Source organism: Rhinatrema bivittatum, chromosome 1 (genome assembly GCF_901001135.1).
Source record: "Rhinatrema bivittatum chromosome 1, aRhiBiv1.1, whole genome shotgun sequence".
Lineage (NCBI taxonomy): Eukaryota > Metazoa > Chordata > Amphibia > Gymnophiona > Rhinatrematidae > Rhinatrema > Rhinatrema bivittatum.
In genome coordinates, this window is record NC_042615.1 from 818,545,250 (window position 1) to 818,566,284 (window position 21,035).

The 21,035-nt window shown below is 44.4% G+C and overlaps 1 protein-coding gene across 4 annotated transcripts in view; it reads right to left on the reverse strand.

The window, feature by feature from the left end:
- Positions 1 to 21,035, reverse strand: part of UNC13B (unc-13 homolog B) — a 1,232,326-nt gene that overhangs the window by 177,494 nt on the left and 1,033,797 nt on the right. For all 4 annotated transcript variants that reach the window (XM_029581856.1, XM_029581857.1, XM_029581864.1 and 1 more), the window contains one exon: positions 765 to 908. In XM_029581856.1, coding sequence (XP_029437716.1) covers positions 765 to 908 — 144 coding nt within the window. The remainder of the gene's footprint in view (positions 1 to 764; positions 909 to 21,035) is intronic.

The window sequence follows — 21,035 nt, forward strand, 5'->3', positions numbered from 1 at the left end:
CACTGATCTTGAATGGGGGAGCAAAATTTCTCTTAACTCCTGAAGAGGTTGAAGGTCTAGTTGGTGTAGCCTAGTCACTAGTACGCCATATGGATCAGTGGTCCATATGCCGAATCTTCCATGCCAGCTTTGGAGACTGGGACTTTTGCACTGAAAAGGAAAGCTTAAAGCCAATCCTTTCAGGTCAGAGCTTCTCTGGGTAAAATCTTGCAGATATCACAATTGGAGCAAACTAATGATAGTCATGGACATCTTCTGTTTGCACTTGAGACAGAATTTGAAGCTGCTGGCATCTCAAATATAGTAAGGAAATATACTTTCCCTTCTCACAAAGATAAAATTAAAAAATTCAGCCAGCAGTCCCATCCATTTGGCACAAAGGGCAATCACATGACCCATTTGAGTAACTCGTTGAACTGCTTGTTTTCAGAGAATATGATTTATATCAAAAGTAAAATTAATTCTTTCTTGAATATAACAGGGTGAACTATGAACAAGATGACTAAATAAAAGGGGTCATCGAGTAGCTCAGTGGTAAGGATTTTGGTTGGAGACTGAAGGTTTCATTTAAATTCCAAGATCCCCGGTTGCAAAAACAGACTGCAGTACTATGTATTGCTGTACTGCACGAGGGTAATTTATATTGATTGAATGCATGCTCATTTAGTTGTCTACTATAACTGTAATAAGCAAAATAAGAATGCAAAAGTTCCAATACTATTTAAAACTTATTGCAAAGGCGAATTAAATGCAAATGTCTTTACCTTGGCAAACCTCCTCATATAGTGCGCAACAATGACAGGATCTGGACATTCTAGCTTTTTAATGATCTCAAAACTCTGGTTCAGCTGTGTGAAAACATCCACCACCGAGCAGGAGAAGAGAGCATGCTCCGATGTCTGCTGGAACTGAAGACATACATACAAGACCATGTTAGACTTTTAAAACTTCTACTTCTGTGCCATATGACTAATGTTAAAGTTCAGTACCCCTTGAGAAAACAGCACCTTACAGTTGTTCTGCCAGAGAACTGGGCAAACACCATGCATGTTTTTGTTCATGCACTACTGAATAGCCTCCCCCTCTTTATTCTTTTCAGTATGAAAAGACCTATGCTACTCTATAGCAAGCCATTGGGTATTAGTGTCAGATTAATACTTGACTTTGCCTCTTGAAAGACTGTGGGAGCTAGTTCAGAAGCATACAACTGGTAAGTGGGGAAATGAACCCACATCCCTTGCTTAGCAGCACAAAATGCTTATCACTAGCATATTAAGGGTGCTCATGAACTGCATTTCTAATAGAAATGTATATTAAAAGGTTGATTTTAAAAGCCTTACATGCACTGCGTGGATTTTAAGAAGCACAAGCCGGGAGATACACATGCAACACAGATTTTAAAAAGCACACCGGTACGTGCATAACTCCCGGTACGAGCACAAATCAAAAAGTTTAAAAAGAGTCAGGGCGTGGGTGTGGTCTGGGCAGGACATGGCATTCCAGGAAGTTATTTTGAAATGTGCGCATATTTACGCGCACAAGCTCGCACTGGGGTCCTCTACATCGTAACTTTAGTTCTGCTCTGGATTGGGATATAAGTATTAAAATAAAATAAAAAACTAGGTGCGTCAACAAGGTTTTAAGTGTCGGGGTGAAAAGGGAGGTTAAATAACAAAGGAGGGGGGTTAGGTAAGCAGCCAGCAGGGGTCTCCCTTCAGTCTGATTTTCAAAGCTACAGGCAGTGCCTAAAAAAGTAAAAACTAAAACGAACCCAACACCGCGGGGTGGCGGGCGGGTTTCATGAGGACTAACATCCTGCTGTCCTGTGAGAACACCTGTTACATCAGGTAAGCAACATTTGCTTTCTCACAGGACAAGCAGGATGGTTGTCCTCACAAATGGGTGAGTACCGAGCTGAGGATGTCCTGGCTTGCACCAAATGCACCCAACGACGTGCAACAGGCACAACAACTGGGGTGGAATTTGGGAAAGGGCATCCGCACCCTACCGGGTAGGTGGAAGGGTGTTGGTACATCAGGTTGGAAAAAGGTTACGCAAGACAGACTGGCCGAAGATGGAGTCCTGTCTTCCAGCCTTGTCCAAACAATAATGGGCTGCAAAAGTATGGAGAGAACTCCAGGTTGCAGCTTTGCAGATGTCAGGAAGCGGCACCGATCGAAGGTGTGCCACTGACGTCGCCATGGCCCTCACAGAGTGTGCTTTAACACGGTCTTGAAAAGGAATGCCAGCTTGCTCATAGCAAAAAGAAATGCAGTCCGCCAACCAGGAGGAAAGAGCCTGCTTACCCACAGGTTGTCCCAACTTATTAGGATGGAAAGAGACGAATAATTGAGTGCTCTTCCTGTGGGAAACTGTACGGTCTAGGTAAAAAGCTAGAGCCCGTTTACAGTCTAGGGTATGCAGGGTCTGTTCTCCAGAGTTTGAGTGGGGCCTGGGAAAAAAGACAGGTAGTACGATAGATTGATTGATATGAAACTCCGAAACTACCTTAGGTAAAAATTTAGGGTGAGTGCGGAGTACCGCCCGGTCCTGCAGGAGCTTAGTGTAAGGCGGATAGGTAACTAGGGCCTGTAATTCACTAACCCTGCGAGCTGAAGTAACAGCCAAAAGGAATAACACTTTCCAAGTGAGATGTTTCAAGTCACAGTAGTGCAGAGGTTCGAAAGGAGGTTTCATTAGACGACCAAGAACCAGGTTAAGGTCCCAGGATGGGGCCGGAGGACGCAAGGGTGGCTTTAGATGGAGTAAGCCCTTAAGAAAGCGTGTTACTAGGGGTTCCACTGAAATAGGATTACCCCCAATACCCTTATGGAAGGCGGCTACCGCACTGACATGCATTCTGATAGAAGAGGTTTTAAGACCTGATTCAGAGAGATGCCATAAATAGTCCAAGAATTTGGAGATTGGACAGGAAAGGGGATCAAGGGACTGAGAAGTGCACCATGATGTGTACCTTTTCCATTTGTATGAGTAAGACTTTCTTGTGGAAGGCTTTCGTGAAGCTATCAGGACTCGAGAAACGGAATCTGAAAGGTTAAATGGTTGAAGGACTAACCTTTCAACATCCATGCCGTCAGGGACAAGGCTTGGAGGTTGGGATGGAGGAGGCATCCGTCGTTTTGAGTGAGCAGATGCGGGTCCTTTCCCAGAGGAATGTGCCTGCGGATGGAGAGATCCTGGAGTATTGGAAACCATACTTGGCGTGGCCAGTAAGGTGCTATCAGGATCATGGTTCCTCCGTCCTGGCGTAGCTTCACGAGAGTCTTTGACACAAGAGGGAGTGGAGGGAATGCATAGAGCAGACCGGTTGTCCACTTGAGGGAGAATGCATCCCTCGGCCGAGAGTGCTGGCTCCGAATGAGAGAGCAGTAATCGTCCACTTTGTGGTTCTGAGGGGACGCAAAGAGGTCTATGCGGGGAGAACCCCACTTGTGAAACAGAGAGGTCGCTACCAGAGGATCGAGTGACCACTCGTGTGGGTGGAAGACACGGCTCAGCTGGTCTGCCAATACATTGTCTACTCCCGGCAGGTAAGTGGCCCTGAGGTACATGGAGTGGGAGAGGGCTTCCGCCCAGATCTGCGCAGCTTCCTGACACAGAAGGAAGGAGCCTGTGCCTCCCTGCTTGTTTATGTACCACATGGCCACTTGGTTGTCCGTCTGGATTAAGATTATCTGATGAAAGAGATGATCTTTGAAAGTGCGGAGCGCATAGCGGATTGCTCGAAGTTCCAGGAAATTGATCTGGTGTTCGGCTTCCTCTTTGGACCATAACCCTTGGGTTTGAAAGACGTCCACATGGGCTCCCCAACCGATGTGAGAAGCGTCGGTGGTTAGGATTACTTGCGGATCCGGTGGAAGAAAAGGTAAGTCCTGAAGGAGGTTGACCTGAGTCGTCCACCAGGTTAAGGATAGGCGCAGCGCTTGTGTGACTGTGACTATGGAGGACAGAGGCTGAAAAGCTTGAATCCATTGGTGTCGTAGAGTCCATTGTGTTACTCTCATGGCTAGTCGGGTCATGGGAGTGACTTGAACCGAGGATGCCATGTGTCCTAGGAGAATGAGGAACTGGCGAGCCGTGGCAGTGTTCTGAGACTGGAGCTGGCGAGCCAGGGACATTAGGGTGTGGACCCTCTGAAGAGGAAGGTAAGCCTTTGCCTGTAAGGTGTCCAAGTCTGCCCCAATGAAGGATAAGGTTTGAGACGGGACTAAGCAAGATTTCTCGTAATTGACAAGAAACCCTAAGGAAAGGAGTGTTTGAATTGTCAATTTTAGGGAGGATTGAGCTATCTGTTGGGTGGAGGCCCTGATTAGCCAATCGTCCAGGTAGGGGTAGACGTGGACACCTTCCTTTCTTAAGAATGCTGCTACCACTACGAGACATTTGGTAAAGACTCGTGGGGCAGAAGCCAGACCGAAAGGTAGGACACGGTATTGATAATGGTCGTGGCCTACGAGAAACCGCAGATATTTGCGATGGGATTGTGTGATTGCAATGTGGGTATAAGCGTCCTTGAGGTCGAGAGAGCACAGCCAATCCCCTCTTTGTAGCAGAGGGAGCAGCGCGCCTAGGGTTACCATTTTGAACTTCTCTTTTTGAAGGTATTTGTTGAGGGCTCGAAGGTCCAAAATGGGACGTAGTCCCCCTGATTTCTTTGGTATTAGGAAGTATCTGGAATAGAATCCCTTGCCTCGTTGAGAGGGAGGAACGGGTTCTATAGCATTTGATTGCAGAAGAAGAGACACTTCCTGTTGTAATTGAGGCAAATGGGTGGATAGACTCCACGCTTGAAGAGGCGGGGAGTCTGCCGGAAGAGTTATGAAGTTGAGGTGGTAACCCTGTGCGATAATTGTTAGCACCCACTGATCTGAGGTGATCTGCAACCAAGGTTGTAGAAAATGGTACAGTCGATCTCCTACAGGAATGTCTGGAAGAGGGGTTTGGCATGTGTTCTCTACAGGGGAGTCAAAGGCCAACCGCAGGCCCAGGAGGAGGGGCTACAGTAGGCCTTTGTTTCCTAGGCTGACGCGGCTGAGGCCTAGTAGAGGATCGAGCTGGACGAGGCCTGGCCGATGGAGGATAGTAACGGCGTGGCCGAAAGAACGACTTTTTAGAGTCCTTCTTAAGTGGTTGTTTGGAGGAAACCTCAGACGGAACAGAAGAAAGTTGTTTCAACGTCTCATGGTGATCTTTCAATTCAGCTACTATTTGCTGAATTTGTTCTCCAAACAAATTGTCCCCTAAGCAGGGTAAATCCGCTAAACGATCCTGGACCTCTGGGCGAAGGTTGGATGACTTTAACCAAGCCCAACGTCTGGCCGAGATGGCAGTAGCTGAAACCTTTGTGGAGGCATCGAAGATGTCATAAGCCGTTCTGATCTCGTGCTTCCCCGCTTCAAACCCTTTGTTAAGAAGGGCCTGAAGCTGTGGCTGGTATTGGTCAGGTAATGTGTCAGCAAAATCTTGCATCTGTTTAAGGATGGCTCTGTTATATTGCGTCATGTAGAGTTGATATGAGGCTATGCGAGAAATCAGCATAGCTCCATGGTACACTTTCCGTCCCACACTGACTAAGAATTTATTGACCTTGACCGGCGGAGTGGAGGAGTGTGGCTTGAGACGCTTGGCTTTTCTTTGTGCGGACTCCACCACAACAGAGCGATGATCCAGTTGAGGCTTTTGAAAGCCTGGTGCTGACTGGACGAGGTATGTGGAGTCAGCCTTCTTGTTAACTGGTGATACAGATGAAGGAGATTCCCAGTTTTTCTTTAAGAGATCGAGAAACACCTGGTGAATGGGGATGGAAGCGATGATTTTTGGAGCATCCAAAAATTGAAGCAGTTCCATCATCTGGTGTCTGTCATCGGTCTCAGATTGCAGCTGAAAAGGTACAATTTCGGACATCTCCTTAACAAAATTAATAAAGGAGAGATCCTCTGGCGGAGATCTTTTTCTACTCTCTGTAGGAGAAGGCGGTGATGGTAAATCTGTGTCAGAAGATGTATCATCACCCCAGGTATCATAGGGATCACTTGGGGGTTGAAGCCCCGATGGACCTGGTTGAGGATCCGAAGGCATCGAAGGAAACCTTGGAGGAACCGGTGGTACAATCGGTACTGGGAACGGCATCGAGGGTTTCGGTGCTGCCGATGGAGTCGGTGCCGGTCTTGGAACCGATGGAGCCAAAGGATAAATCTGTGGAGATATACGAGAAGGCACCGATGGGACCACCCCGGAAGGGGGAATCAGGAACGGTGTTTCTCCCGCCGATGAAAATCCAGTCGGAGACGATGGCGCTGTCGGTGCTACTGGAATTATCGATGGGAGGGCATGTACAAGTGCCTCCATACGTTGTAGTAGGGTGCCAGCGCTTCCACCAAAGGTTCGGTGGTCGGTTCCTTCCTCGGTGGCGGAGTCGGTGCCGGGGTCGATGCCGGTGGCGGTGCCGGAATCGGTGCCGGAGACGGTGCCAATGGAGGTTGGAATCTTTGCATCGCTTTCTCGATGGCCTCCTGGACCAGCCGGTCCAGTTCTGCCCGGAGACCAGGGGTAACAATACCCGGCTCGACGGGAGAGGGAGGCTGAGGCAGAGCCGGAGGGCCCACCGTAACCGGTGGGATCACGGCTCCCACACCCCGAGAGGGTGAGGGTTTCCTCGATGCCTGCGAACGAGACGTGGACGGTGCCAAGTCTGAACGAGGCCTCTTAGTCGGTGGCTCGGCTTGTTCAGAGGTCGATGACTGTGGATCCTCGACAGGCCGAGACTTGTGCCGTCGGTGGCGATGCTTGTCCTTCCGGTCTCCTCGCCCATCCGGGGAGGGGACAGGAGTCGACGGCCGAGAAGTCATCGATGGTGGACGGTCACCGGAGGGTTGACGATGGTGGTGCAACTTCGACGGTGCCGGTTCCGATGACGTCGATGCTATCGATGGCGTTGGGGTGGGTGCATGGAAAAGGAGCCCCATCTTCTCCATCCTGGCTTTGCGACCCTTAGGTGTCATTAGGGCACATTTGGTGCAAGTCAGGACATCATGCTCACTACCCAAACACAAAACACAAACCCTATGGGGGTCTGTGATTGACATAGTCCGGGTACAATCCGGGCATCGACGGAACCCCGTCGCCATGGCTTAAGGCCAAATTTAGTTGCGGGCTCGGTAATTGCCAACAGGCCTCGAGGGCCAAATTCGACGGTAGTCGAAGAAAAAAGGCAAAAAACTTACCGGTTTCCGCGGAGGTGACAAAAATTTGTCGAAGGGAGACCCCTGAGGGGCAAATTTTCTTCGGAAAGAAAAATACCGAATTCCTGTCAGGAACGTGGTAAGAGAGCTCCTTTCACCGCGTGGCAACTGCTGCGCGGAAAAAAGAAGACTGAAGGGAGACCCCTGCTGGCTGCAGGGTCAGTGCCTTGCTGGGCATGCCCAGTAGGGGCCAGTCAAAGTTCTGTTTAAACTTTGACAGAAGTTTTCCGTGGTGGGCTCCATCCTCGATGTCACCCATTTGTGAGGACAACCATCCTGCTTGTCCTGTGAGAAAGGGCTATTACATTGTTGCGTGTTGTTTTTAAACCCCCCCCCCCCCCAACTTATGCAATAGAGCAAGCATTTACACTCACATAAATTGTGCATACATGTATGTGCATACAGCCAATTTTATAATCACATGCGCATAGGATATAAAATAGCTGTGTCTTTGGGCGCAGGCTGGCATGTGCATGTAGATGTAAGCCCGCGCAGCTATTTGAAAGTTACTGTCCCCTTGTATCCATTTGAACTTAAATTCAGCAAAACCAAAAAGTTCAAGTGATATTTTACACCTTCTCAAAGGGCACAGTTTTTTGAAAAATAAACAAAGCATAAGTAGACAACAGATGTTTAGATTTCAACACAGATTTTTTTCTGAAGAAATGATTGGACAGGTGCCACATAACTCCTTAGCACTATCCCTAATACTCAATTGGTCAACCCTGTGGACACTTGGAAAATCCTGCTGAGCACTGCTCAGGCTTTGTCTGCATCTATGCCCCTTCATTGGCAAACTCTGGCCTGCGAACTCTGTTTCTGCTTGTCTCTATGCAAGTCCCAAGTCCCACAAGCTCCTCTTTGCTAGTTTCTAGGGACGCTGCAACTACACAAAACCCAGGCGTCACACAGTTCCAAGAAATGACACCTGCAGATGAAACACAAAAATACTGGGATCTCCAAGCAACTCACTTCTGTGGGTCACTGATCAGCCAAATGTTGCATCCGTTGGTCTCAGACGGCTTCGATCTCTGTGCCTCACCTTTCTTCCTTCTCTCTCCTCAAGCCTTGGGAAGATGGCTGCTGCCGCATCTTCATGCCGCTCTCTCTGGCGTCCCCGGAACAGCGACGGTGTTCGCCATGATTTTCCTGAGGGCCTCCTAGGGTGCGCGCGCGCTCGCCACCCATGTCTTTATCCATGTCATGGCGGGAACCTCGGGGGTATCCCCTCCTGGTATTTAGCCTGTCTTTCGTTTGCTAACAGACCGAGTTAGCAAGGATTGGATTTGCCTCCGGTCTAAGCTGCTCTGCCGCTTCCCAGCTGCAGCTGGAAGCTCTCTCTGCCCTGCGGGGTAAATTCTTCACTAACCTGGGTACCCGCTCCTCGGGGGCCCCTTTGCTCTATTTCAGGTACCTACCTTGGGAAACTGAGTACTCGCTCCTCGAGGGCCTGCTCTCCCTAATCTGGTGCCTGCCACTGAACAACGTCTGCCTGCCAGGAACTTCAACCATACAGCTTTCTACTTCAGTGAGTACGAACCCTTTCAGTCTGTCTCATCTGCAGTTCAGCGCTCTGCATCTACATCCGGGACCTGTCCCTTCTACGCCACGCTGCCCATCCTACTCGGGTGTGAGACTGGTCTCCTCTGCTGTGGACCCCTGGACTACTTCACTGGGTTACCCTCACTGCTGCCTGCTCCCCGGGCAGTACCATCGAGCTGTACAATAAATACAACTTCTCTGTGTTTGCGTGTATAGAGTCTAGCCTAGTACTGCAGTTCCTCACGGGGCTCCTCCCCATGGGAGTGGCCATCACCGCAGTACCCAAGAATCCACTCCAACACCTCACAACCATAACACCAAAGACACAAAGCTAACAAATTAAGAAGTTCATTAAGAAAAAAGAGAAACAGTGAACATGAAATATACAACCTGCTGACAACAAACAGGGGGAAAAGTAAAGGGATTTACAAATAGCACTTGGACTGCATTCCTCCCCCCCCCCCCCCCGCTTAGGGGGAACATGTAGTCCAAGCCTCATTTTGTATTAAGACAGCAGGATTAACCCTTTCAGTCCAGGCTATCAGTAACTGACAAGTTTTCTTTTCTCATGGAAATTCCACCATTCTTTGATCTCATCTGGAGTGCAGTAGGTCTCTTACTTCTTTCTGCATTGACAAGCAAGTCCCATGCACCAGGCTTACTTGTATACCCCTTGGAAGTCAGTAGGAGGAACCAAGAGGAATACAGACCTGAGCATTCTCAGTTTAGCATACCCATGCTATTTTCAATATTTGCATAAACATGCAAAATATTTTTGCATTGTTTGCTAAGTTGGTTACCAGACCTATTTGATATTTTAGCAAGCCCATGCTCATGTTTACGTTTGCATACATTTTATTACATAGGCTCTGAATTCTGAGATTCTGATACCAGGGAAAAATGCATGGCTTGAGTAGCTTCTAGCAGAGCCCCTATGAGTTCCAACTGAGGTGTTGGGCTTAGTATGGACTTAGAGATATAGAAATGCAATGGCAGAAAAAGACCATATGGCCAGCTAGTCTGCCCATTCATATCATTTGCTCAGCTCTACAATCACTGTCACACCCTCAGAGATCCACTGTGCTTGTCCTGTGCATTCAAGAATTCAGATACTGTCCTTGCCTCCATTACAACTGCTGGAAGACTGTTCCATGCATCCACCACCCTTTCTGTAAAGGAATATTTACTTAGATTACTTTTGAGTCTACCCCTTTTCATCTTTATTCCATGACACCTTATTTCAGAGTCTCCTTTCTGTTGAAAGATGCCCTCATCTGCATTGATATTTTGGATGCATTTAAATGCCTCTATCGTATCTCTCCTATTCCACCTTTCCTCTAGGGTGTGTACACATTTAGATCTTTAAATTTGTCCCCATATGCTTAATTACTAAGACTATTGACCATTTTAGTAGCTACCTTTTGGACAGACTCTCTGATTTATAGTTTTTTAAAGATATTTATTGAATTTAACCATTTTATAATAATAAAATAAAAACAGAGAACAAAACGAGGCGTCTTTATTTTGTTTACAGTAAGGATACAGTGTCATTTCCCAGACTGCAGGCCTGCTAATCCTCAATTGTGTCATAACACATATCTTCTCATCAATTTTGAAAAAATCAAGCCAATATTTCTAAATGTTCTTAGATTGGTACATGCAACCTCTATGCAAATAAACTGCTTTCTTTTTTGGGATTGTAAGTAAAATATATACCATCCAGTCTTCCTACAAGGTGCCTGCTGATCTTTCCAATGAAGTGCTAATTCGCCAGAATTACTGCCAGGCAGATTCAACTTCTTCCAGCCAACTCAAAAGAAGAGTTAGCACGTTTTCTTTCCTATAAACAGGGTTCTCCATAGACAGCAGGAAAAATTAGCCATTAAGTATAGATGATGATTTTCGATGGCACTGATATAGACTGACCCAGCTCTCAGAGCTCAGTAAAGACTTTAATAACATGCACGGGAGTTTCTGCACATGCATGCTGCCTCATGAGCCCATCGGTCTCTTTCCTAAACATAGAAATGACAGCAAAAAAGTACTAAATGATCCAACTAGTCTGCCCAGTAAGCTTATGCCAGTATCTGCTGTATTGTGCAGGTTACCTTCATGCTTATCAGTTCCCAGACCATAAAAGTCAGGGCCATCAGAAGCTGTCTGAATCCAGTTTTCCCTAACCCCTGTCATGGAAGCAGAGAGCAATGATGGAGCCACATCAAAAGTATCAGGCTTAATGATCAAGGGTAGTAAAAGCTGCCTCAGCAAGTTACACCCATGTTTATTTGTTCTCCAAATCGTAAAAGTTGAACATAAGAACATAAGATGTGCCATACTGGTTCAGACCAAGTGTCCATCAAACCCAGTATCCTGTTTCCAACAGTGGCCAATCCAAGTCACAAGTCCCTGACATGTACCCAAACATTAGATAAATCACAAACTACTATTGCTTATTAATTACCGTAATAGCAGTTTATGGATTTTTCTTCTAGGAACTAATCCAAACCTTTTTTTAAACCCAGTTACACTAACTGCTGTAACCACATCCTCTGGCAATGAATTCCAGAGCTTAACTATGTACTGAGTGAAAAATAATTTTCTTCGATTTGTTTTGAGCTACTTGCTAATTTTCATGGAGTGCCCTTGGTCCTTCTATTATCTGAGAGAGTAAATAACCAATTTACATTAACTTGTTTAAGTTCTTTCATGATTTTGTAGACTTCTATCATATCCTCCCTCAGTCGTCTTCTCCAAACTGAACAGCCTTAACTTCTTTAACCTTTCCCTAACCTAACCCAGACATGATTGCTCCCCCCTTCAACTGTTCCGACTCTGATATGATTATTCTGCCTTGTATTGTTTTGACCTCATTGTAATGCATTTTCTGTTAACTATTTAACTATTTAATCTGCCTTGCATTGTTTTGACCTCATTGTAATGCATTCTCTGTTAACTTTTTAACCCTTCTTTCTGCCTCTACTCCTCCAGTTATCTTCCCTCCTCCCCACCCTGTTCCATGTATTTTCCAACCTTAGTTTGATGTTCACACGAATACCGGTATAAAAAAAAGTTGTTAAATAAATAAATAAATAAATAAGGCTGCCATTCCATGCCCCTTATCATTTTGGTCGCCCTTCTCTGCACTTTCTCCAGTGCAGCTATATCCTTTTTGAGATGTGATGACCAGAACTGTACACAGTATTCAAGGTGCTGTCACACCCTGAAGCGATACATGTTGCGCGCCCTGTCCGCGGTCGGCCCGCGGGCGGCCCTGCTCACCTCACGCATGCCTCGGCAGACACCAACGCAGCTTCTCCCGCTGGAGAGCACTGTTAATCCGCAGTTAGACGCGCATTTTCGACGCGCTAGTTTTACCCCTTATTCAGTAAGGGGTCAAAAATGCGCGTTCAACCCCCCCAGAAACTAATAGCAACCACAACATGCAAATGCATGTTGATGATGGCCCTATTAGTTATTCCCGCGCGATTCACTAAGTAAAATGTGCAGCCAAGCCGCATATTTTACTTTCAGAAATTAGCGCCTACCCAAAGGTAGGCGTTAATTTTTGCCAGCACTGGGAAAGTATACAGAAAAGCAGTAAAAACTGCTTTTCTGTACACCTTCCGACTTAATATCATAGCGATATTAAGTCGGAGGTCCCAAAGTAAAAAATAATTTAAAAAAACGAAACATTTTAAATTGGCCCATGGCTTGAAAACCAGATGCTCAATTTTGCCGGCATCCGGTTTCCAAACTGAGTGCCGGCTGTCAAACTCGATGACAGCCACCGCTCCTGTCAAAAAAGAGGCACTAGGGATGCGCTAGTGTCCCTAGCGCCTCTTTTTACCGTGGGCCCTCATTTAAATACTGAATCGCACGCACAGGAGAGTGGCCTGTGCACGTGCTGGGAGAGCGGGCGCTTGCCCACTCTCCCGCGACTTTTACTGAACTGGCCTGTAAGTTGGTAGCTGTATAGGTGGAGATCCTAGCAGGCAGAAGTAGTTGTATACAGGCACCGAGCCAAGGAGAGCAGGCCCTCGAGGAGCAAGTACCTGATCCCAAATAGGCACCTGAAAGAAAGCAGAAAGCCCCCGAGGAGCGGGTACCCAAGTTAGAGAAATACCCTGAAGGGCAGAGAGAACTTCCAGCAGCAGCAAGGAAGCGGCAGAGTAGCTCAGACCGGAAGCTTTCCATCCATTCACGATCCTTGCTAACTCGATTAGCTAGCAAATGAAGGACAGGCTAAATACCCGGATGGCATGACGTCAGTTGAGGGGGATGCCTCTGAGGTTCCCACCATGACGTGGATAAAGACATGGGTGGTGTGCGCACCCTAGGAGGCCCTCAGGAGAAACATGGCGTGAGGCTTTGCTATTGTCGTTCCGGAGACGCCAGAGAGAGCCGCATGCAGACGTGGCGGTAGCCATCTTCCCGAGGCTAGCGGGGAGAGCAGAGAGAAAGTTGAGGCACAAAGGTCGAAGCCGTCTGAGACCGATGGACGCAACACTAATCTCCCATGTGCTGCCTTACTGGTTGATTTTCAAAGACTTGCGTGCACCAAAACTGGGAGATATGCACGTGTCTTGGACCCGCGCACGCCATGTGGATTTTAAAATGCCCGTGACCACACACATATCTCCTGGTACGTGCATAAAAAAGTTTTCTGAAAAGGGGAGGGGCAAGGGCATGGTCTGGTTGGGGCATGGGCAGGCTGGGACTACACCATGAAGTCAGCGCATAAGTAGTTATGTGCACAAGCGCATGCCAAGGTCCCCTACTGCGTAACTTTACTTCTGCTATGGACGGTGTGTAAGTCGTGTAACAAAATAACGAGGCTAGTCAGTGTGGTTTTAAGGCTCGGGGATAATATATTAAAAGGGAGACAAGTTAGGTAGGTGGTTTAGGAAGTCCTCTCCTTTACTGGGGTGAACTGGGAGCGAACTGGTATAAAGGCCTATTGCGTCGCTATGTGTACCTACTAAAATTCCCCCCACTTACTTGCTTGAGATAGCACTCTTGTGCACATGCATGCATCAATATAAAATTGTGCGCTCATGTACATGTGCGTAGCCGATTTTATAACACGTGCTCATATACGCATGTATGTTATAAAATTGCAGTGTTCATGTGTGTGCCCGGCAAACATGCGTGGGTCTCAAATTTTACTTCCAAATGATTGGAAAAGATGTTTTGAAGTAAGTTGTGGATTTTTTGGAAGAAAAAGGGAAATTAGATATTTCCCAAGCTGGTTCTAGGAGAGGATGTAGCACTGAAACGGTCATGGTTGACCTGATGGAATCAGTGCTGCAGTACAATGATAGAGAATTTCCTGTTTTAATTGTATCTCTGGACCTGTCCAGTGCTTTTGACTTGGTCGAGCATTCGATGTTGTTACCTTGTTGTTCTGAGATAGGCTTAAATGGCAAGATTTTCCAGTGGCTAGCCTCATTTTAAAAGATAAAAAGCAAATGGTGAACTTTCAAGGTGAATGTTCTCTCTTACAAAAAGTAGAATTTGGAGTCCCTCAGGGATCTTCTCTGTTTCAGATACTTTTTAACATTTATTTGGCTTCACTGGGGTGATTGATTCGCTCTTTGGGTTTGTTCCATTTTTATATGAGGATGATATTGAAATTTTACTAAGTCTGGGGCCAGATCTTACCGCTGTTTTAAAGAATTGCATAGTGGCTATAACAACTGGTTGAATTATAGTGTCTTAATTTTAAACTCAAAAAATGTTGTCTGTTAATTGGGGAAGTGGATGTGTCAGCCAAAGGAGACATAAACTTTGGGGATGGGAGAATTAGAATGTAAAGCAGTGAATGATGACACAGACTTAATTGGCATCTCAGAGACATGGTGGAAGGAGGATAACCAATGGGACAGTGATATACCAGGGTACAAATTATATCGCAATGACAGAGAGGAGTATCCGGGAGGTGGTATGGCGCTTTATGTCCGGGATAGCATAGAGTCCAACAAGATAAACATCATGCATGAGACTAAATGGGGAAGAGTATAGTGATAGGAGTATACTACCGTCCACCTGGCCAAGATGGTGAGACAGACAGTGAAATGCTAAGAGAAATTAGGGAAGCTAACCAAATTGGTAGTGCAGTAATAATAGGAGATTTCAATTACCCCAATATTGACTGGGTAAATGTATCATCAGGGCATGCTAGAGAGATAAAGTTCCTGGATGGAATAAATAACAGTTTTATGGAGCAATTGGCTCAGGAACCGATGAGAGAGGTAGCAATTTTAGATCCAATTCTCAGTGGAGCACAGTATTTGGTGAGAGAGGTAACGGTAGTGGGGCTGCTTGGCAATAGTGATCATAAAATGATCAAATTTGAATTATTTTATTTATTTATTTATTTAGAGTTTTTCTATACCGGCATTCGTGATCAAATCACATCATGCTGGTTTACATTTAACAAGGGGTGTGAATGAACATGAAAATGGAACAGGTGAAGAGAGAAGAATGCAGTTACAATAAAACAAGGTTGATCAAACTAGGAGAGGAAGGAGAAGATAGAGCAGAATTTATCATAACAAAGGCTTAATTATTTACAATAATCGAAAGTGGCTGACTAAAGTTGATGTTGGATTGTAGTTCAGTTGGGGTCTGGAAAGGCTTGTTTAAACAGCCACGTCTTAAGCCTTTTTCTGAATGTTGGGAGGCATGGCTCCTGTCGAAGATCCGGTGGAATGGAATTCCATATCGCTGGTCCTGCTGTGGAGAATGCCCAGTCTCTGAATGTTAGGTGTTGTGTGGTTTTGGAGTGCGGTACATGAAGTGATCCTCTGTAGGCTTCTTTAACGGGTCTGGTAGAAGAGTGTCGTCTAAGCGGGATTTGTAGGTTAAGATGTGTATGGTGATGTATGGCTTTGTGGATCATTGTGATGGATTTATGAAGAATCCTGAAGTGTATAGGCAGCCAGTGTAAGATTTTGAGGATGGGGGTTGATGTGGTCTCTTCTCCTCGTGTTTGTCAGAATTCTGACAGCAGTGTTTTGGATCATCTGAAGCGGTTTGGTAGAGGATGATGGGAGACCTAGTAATATAGAGTTGCAATAATCAATATTAGAGAAGATTATTGCTTGAAGAACTGTTCTGAAATCCTGGAAGTGAAGGAGAGGTTTTATTCTTTTCAGAACCTGTAGTTTGTAAAAGCAGTCCTTTGTTGTTTGGTTGATGAATGATTTTAAATTTAGAGGATTGTCAATCAAAACTCCTAAGTCTCTTGCTTGGGTGATGAGAAGGTTGTCTGGCGGACCCGAGGTGATGTTACTGTTTTCCGGGGATATGAGTAATAGTTCACTCTTTGCAGTGTTTACAATCAGGTTTAAGCTGGCAAGGAGGCTGTTGATTTCTTGAAGGCAGTTTTCCCAATATTCAAGAGTTTTAGCAATGGTTTCCTTAAGGGGGATCAGGATCTGGACATCGTCGGCGTATAGGAAGTGTTTTAGATTCAGTTTGGTTAACAGCTGGCACAGTGGAAGAAGGTAAATGTTAAAGAGGGTAGGTAAGAACATAAGAACATAAGAAAATGCCATACTGGGTCAGACCAAGGGTCCATCAAGCCCAGCATCCTATTTCCAACAGTGGCCAATCCAGGCCATAAGAACCTGGCAAGTACCCAAAAACTAAGTCTATTCCATGTAACCATTGCTAATGGCAGTGGCTATTCTCTAAGTGAACTTAATAGCAGGTAATGGACTTCTCCTCCAAGAACTTATCCAATCCTTTTTTAAACACAGCTATACTAACTGCACGAACCACATTCTCTGGCAACAAATTCCAGAGTTTAATTGTGCGTTGAGTAAAAAAGAACTTTCTCCGATTAGTTTTAAATGTGCCCCATGCTAACTTCATGGAGTGCCCCCTAGTCTTTCTACTATCCAAAAGAGTAAATAACCGATTCACATCTACCCGTTCTAGACCTCTCATGATTTTAAACACCTCTATCATATCCCCCCTCAGTCGTCTCTTCTCCAAGCTGAAAAGTCCTAACCTCTTTAGTCTTTCCTCATAGGGGAGTTGTTCCATTCCCCTTATCATTTTGGTAGCCCTTCTCTGTACCTTCTCCATCGCAATTATATCTTTTTTGAGATGCGGCGACCAGAATTGTACACAGTATTCAAGGTGAGGTCTCACCATGGAGCAATACAGAGGCATTATGACATTTTCCGTTTTATTCATCATTCCTTTTCTAATAATTCCCAACATTCTGTTTGCTTCTTTGACTGCCGCAGCACACTGCACTGACGATTTCAATGTGTTATCCACTATGACACCTAGATCTCTTTCTTTGGTTGTAGCACCTAATATGGAACCCAACATTGTGTAATTATAGCATGGGTTATTTTTCCCTATATGCATCACCTTGCACTTATCCACATTAAATTTCATCTGCCATTTGGATGCCCAATTTTCCAGTCTCACAAGGTCTTCCTGCTTGTGATTTAACTACTCTGAACAATTTTGTGTCATCTGCAAATTTGATTATCTCACTCGTCGTATTTCTTTCCAGATCATTTATAAATATAAAAAAAAAAAAATATTGAACAGTAAGGGTCCCAATACAGATGCCTGAGGCACTCCACTGTCCACTCCCTTCCACTGAGAAAATTGCCCATTTAATCCTATTCTCTGTTTCCTGTCTATTAGCCAGTTTGCAATCCACAAAAGGACATCGCCACCTATCCCATGACTTTTTACTTTTCCTAGAAGCCTCTCATGAGGAACTTTGTCAAACGCCTTCTGAAAATCCAAGTATACTATATATCTACCGGTTCACCTTTATCCACATGTTTATTAACTCCTTCAAAAAAGTGAAGCAGATTTGTGAGGCAAGACTTGCCCTGGGTAAAGCCATGCTGATTTTGTTCCATTAAACCATGTCTTTCTGTGATTTTGATGTTTAGAACACTTTCCACTATTTTTCCTGGCACTGAAGTCAGGCTAACCGGTCTGTAGTTTCCCAGATCGCCCCTGGAGCCCTTTTTAAATATTGGGGTTACATTTGCTATCCTCCAGTCTTCAGGTACAATGGATGATTTTAATGATAAGTTACAAATTTTTACTAATAGGTCTGAAATTTCATTTTTTAGTTCCTTCAGAACTCTGGGGTGTATACCATCCGGTCCAGGTGATTTACTACTCTTCAGTTTGTCAATCAGGCCTACCACATCTACCACACTATCACAGGTGATAGTGAAGAGCCCTGGGGAACTCCCAGGGGGGAGTTATAATCTGATGGATTCTTTATTGTGAATTCTGACCTTGTAACCTCTGTTGCCAAGGAATGTTTTGAACCATGCAAATACCGTTCCTGTTATTCCAAAGTCTGACAGCTGTTTTAATAGGATGGAATGGTTGACGGTGTCAAATGCTGCTGAGAGGTCAAGGAGAAACAGTAGGAAGATTGACCTTTATCCAAGCCCATGATGAAGTCATAAATGACTGGAAGGGGGAACAGTAAGCAAATCCACGGCTCTAGTGCTAAACCTTCAAAAGGGAAACTTTGATAAAATGAGAAAAATAGAAAAAAACTGAAAGGAGCGGCTACAAAGGTAAAAAGTGTGCAAGAGGCAAAGACATTGTTAAAAAATACCATCCTAGAAGCACAGTCCAGATGTATTCCACACATTAAGAAAAGTGGAAGGAAGGCAAAACGATTACCGGCAAGGTTAAAAGGTGAGGTATTTCAGCCAAAAGATCTTCATTCAAAAATTGGAAGAAGGATCCAACAGAAGAAAATAGGATAAAGCATAAGTGTTGGCAAGTTAAATGTAAGACATTGATAAGACAGTCTAAGAGAGAATTTGAAAAGAAGTTGGCCATTGATGCAAAAACTCACAGAAAAACATTTTAAAATATATCCGAAGCAGAAAGCCTGTGAGGGAGTCAGCTGGACCATTAGATGATTGAGGGGTTAAAAGGGCACTTAGAGAAGGATAAGGCCATCGCAGAAATATTAAACGATTTCTTTGCTTCAGTGTTTACTGAAGAGGATGTTGGGGAGATACCCGTTCCGGAGAAGGTTTTCATGGGTAATAATTCAGATGGACTGAACCAAATCTCGGTAAACCTAAAAGATGTGGTAGGCCTGATAGACAAACTGAAGAGTAGTAAATCTCCTGGACCAGATGGTATATACCCCACGGTTTTGAAGGAACTCAAAAATGAAATTTCAGATCTATTAGTAAAAATGTGTAACCTATCATTAAAATAATCCATTGTCCCTGAAGACTGGACGGTGGATAATGTAACCCCAATATTTAAAAAGGGCTCCAGGGTGATCCGGGAAACTACAGACCAGTTATCCTGACTTCAGTGCCAGGAAAAATAGTGGAAAGTTTCTAAATATCAAAATCACAGAACATATAGAAAGACATGGTTTAATGGAACAAAGTCAGCATGGCTTTACCCAAGGCAAGTCTTGCCTCACAAATCTGCTTCACTTTTTTGAAGGGGTTAATAAACATGTAGATAAAGGTGAACCGGTAGATGTAGTGTATTTGGATTTTCAGAAGGCATTTGACAAAATTCCTCATGAGAGGCTTCAAGGAAAAGTAAAAAGTCATGGAATAGCTGGCAATGTCCTTTCGTGGATTACAAACTGGCTAAAAGACAAGAAACAGAGAGTAGGATTAAATGGACATTTTTCTCAGTGGAGGGGAGTGGGCAGTGGAGTGCTTCTCGGATCTGTACTGGGACCCGTGCTTTTCAACATATTTATAAATGATCTGGAAAGGAATACAACGAGTGAGGTAATCAAATTTGCAGATTATACACAATTATTCAGAGTAGTTAAATCACAAGCAGATTGTGATAAATTGCAGGACGACCTTGTGAGACTGGAAAATTGGACATCCAATTGGCAGATGAAATTTAATGTGGGTAAGTGTAAGGTGATGCATATAGGGAAAAATAACCCATGCTATAGTTACTAGGGATGTGAATCGTTTTTCTGACTATTGAAAATATCGGAAGATATTTTCAAACTCGTCAGAATTTGGGGGGCCCCCGAACCAGATAGGAAAAACCCACTCCAACCCTTTAAATTTAATTCTTTCGCATCCCCCACCCTCCCCACTCCCCCCCAAAATTTTTAAAGTACCTGGGGGTCCAGCAGGGGTCCCAGGAGCGATCTTCCGCTCTCAGGCCGTCGGCTGCCACTAATCAAAATGGTGCCAATGGCCCTTTGCCCTTAGCATGTGACAGGGTATCCGTGCCACTGGCCGGCCCCTGTCACATGGTAGGAGCACTGGATGGCCCGCTGCATGTACAATTAGTAAAAATGTAGGGCTCAACCCTACAGTCCTATCCTTTGGATCTTCAACAGATCAAGATCGTATAGTATAGCCAGCTGAAAAACACAGATTCGATGTGGCAAAGAAATTCCTACTTAGCGTGTTCAATTAAACACTTTTGATTAACCTTTTTAATGTTTTATGATCAGTTTCTACTGCTATTATACTACCATAACAATCAGTATTATTTTTCTGTATACTGATCTCCTGTAATACATGAAAAGGCAAAGTATACCATATAAGACATAATGTAACAATAGACAGGATTAACCAGCATTCAATTGACATTTGTCAACTAGCGTTTACTGTCTGTATTAAACAAAAGGACTACAACCAAGAGATGACTTACTAGTATTTTCTTCTGTTCCTAGAATATGCATAGATCATAAATCCGACGAAAACAGAAACAAGTACTGTAATCAAAATTATTACTTTGGCAATATCATCATATGGAAATGGAATCTCTTATGACAGAAACTATGTATACCACTTTACTTCTATTCTTGTTTCAATTATTTCCTTTATATCTATCATAGTTTATTTTAAAAGTTTTAATCTACTGCTTTCCCCAGAATTGATTGTAGTGGTTTACAATCATAATAAGCAAATAAGTTAAGACAAACATTAAAATAGAGTAATATAATATAATACAGAATAGAACAGCAAAAATTAATAATACTATCTAGAAAATCAAAATATTATTACTTTCTATGATAACATCTTAAAGTGTGGGAGAAAAGTGCTATTAGAAAATAAAAGTTTAGCATAGGCTGTGCAAATATGTTCTATGATAATTCAATATCAAAAGCCTTCTTAAATAAAAATATTTTTATTAACTGCACGCACTGAACGACCACTTTGGAAAAGGGAGTTTTACAGAACTTAAAAAGCAGATATAGGCTCAGTTTCC